Raw genomic sequence first — 1442 nt, forward strand, 5'->3', positions numbered from 1 at the left:
ACTGATGCCACACTGGTTTTGGGTTTTTATTTCCTTATTTCATGTGGACTTTGTCTATTTTCCTACAAGCATAAAAACAAATAATTTACATGAATTTACTATATTTATCTTATTTTACTAAAGAAGATGTTACAGTAAGAAAGACAATCAGATTCATGTTTATTCAAATCATGAGAAGAAAACATTAAAAGTGCCGTTCATGTTGTATTCTTACTTTCAGTTCTGTAACTTTTAAGAAACGCATACACTTATGTTACAATTCGGAAAGTATTTCTATAGCAGACTTTCAAAAATGATCTGGTCAATGTACACGATGGAAAGTAAGAGGTAAAGTTAGTCACATCTCAGTGAGAGAATGACCGTTTACATGAAGACATCAACTGTACATCAAAGTTTATTTAGATTTTTTAAATAATTTTTTTACTCATTGATATTATCAAACTAAATTGTTTAATTTGATTTGACAGTACTGCTTTAAAATTAAACAAACCGGTTAAGGTTAAACACAGTGAAATTAATTTACAATTAAAGCAGTTGCTCCCAAGAAAACATGTTTAGCTAATAACATTTTAATAGAGAATGAAAAATGAAACTAAATAAACTGTGTATTTTTTCATTTTGTATGTGGAGTACCATTTTTCATAAAATGTGATTTAAAATGTTTTTTCTAGTATATTAATAGCACAGTGTTACACAAAGGGGAAATATATGTGATGTAAATTGAAACAAGGTGACTTCACATTCTGTATTTTGAAATCAAACACTTTCAGTAACAGTATGAATAAAATATTATTGATAGTGCTATCTTTTTAAATAGTATATTTGCAATTGTTTTGCTTGTTTTCCATGATGTTGGTACTATCTATAATAAAGTGTGAGAAGTGTGTTTGAAATTTAATTTCTAAAGGTTTTGAAGAATGTTGCAGCACTGGTTGAATTGGTCTTATGTAAGATGAGGTGAGGTTCAGACAATGCTTAAATTGACAAATTGTTCTTGTATTGTTCTTGTTCTCAGTTCAAGAAGGTGAAGAGAAACTGAAACTAAGGAGCTGGATAGGACAGTGATACAAATATATACATAAAATCATGCCTGTGCAGTCCTCTGTTAACATGCAGACTTTTGCAAGTTTATATATATTGATGTCCTTTATAATTACGGAAATTAACTTCTTTGGCTACATTTAATCAACTGTCAGTGGACAGTCAGTCTGTGATGTCAGTGGACAGTGACCATGCTGTGTGATATTGGTACGCTGAAAGATTTGCTCCATTCAAATTTGTTGTTAAGATCAATTTAAGAATGTGAACTGTTGTATTAGGGCTAGGGTTCATACCCGTTTTACAAATATATACCAATTTTTCTCTAAACGTTTGTAGTGATAATGCTGATCTAGTGGTCCTTCATTGGTTAAGCTGTGTGTTTAGGGTAGATACAACTGAAG

The 1442-nt window shown here is 30.5% G+C and overlaps 1 protein-coding gene across 1 annotated transcript in view; it reads left to right on the plus strand.

Moving 5' to 3' along the window:
• The window catches only part of LOC107595216 (uncharacterized), a 22736-nt gene extending 21697 nt beyond the window's left edge, over window positions 1-1039 (plus strand). Inside the window, exon 16 of the mRNA XM_016285560.1 lies at window positions 1016-1039. Coding sequence (XP_016141046.1) covers window positions 1016-1039 — 24 coding nt within the window. The remainder of the gene's footprint in view (window positions 1-1015) is intronic.
• The last annotated feature ends 403 nt before the right edge of the window (window positions 1040-1442 follow it).

This window comes from Sinocyclocheilus grahami, unplaced genomic scaffold (assembly GCF_001515645.1).
Source record: "Sinocyclocheilus grahami isolate Dianchi unplaced genomic scaffold, SAMN03320097.WGS_v1.1 scaffold198.1, whole genome shotgun sequence".
Lineage (NCBI taxonomy): Eukaryota > Metazoa > Chordata > Actinopteri > Cypriniformes > Cyprinidae > Sinocyclocheilus > Sinocyclocheilus grahami.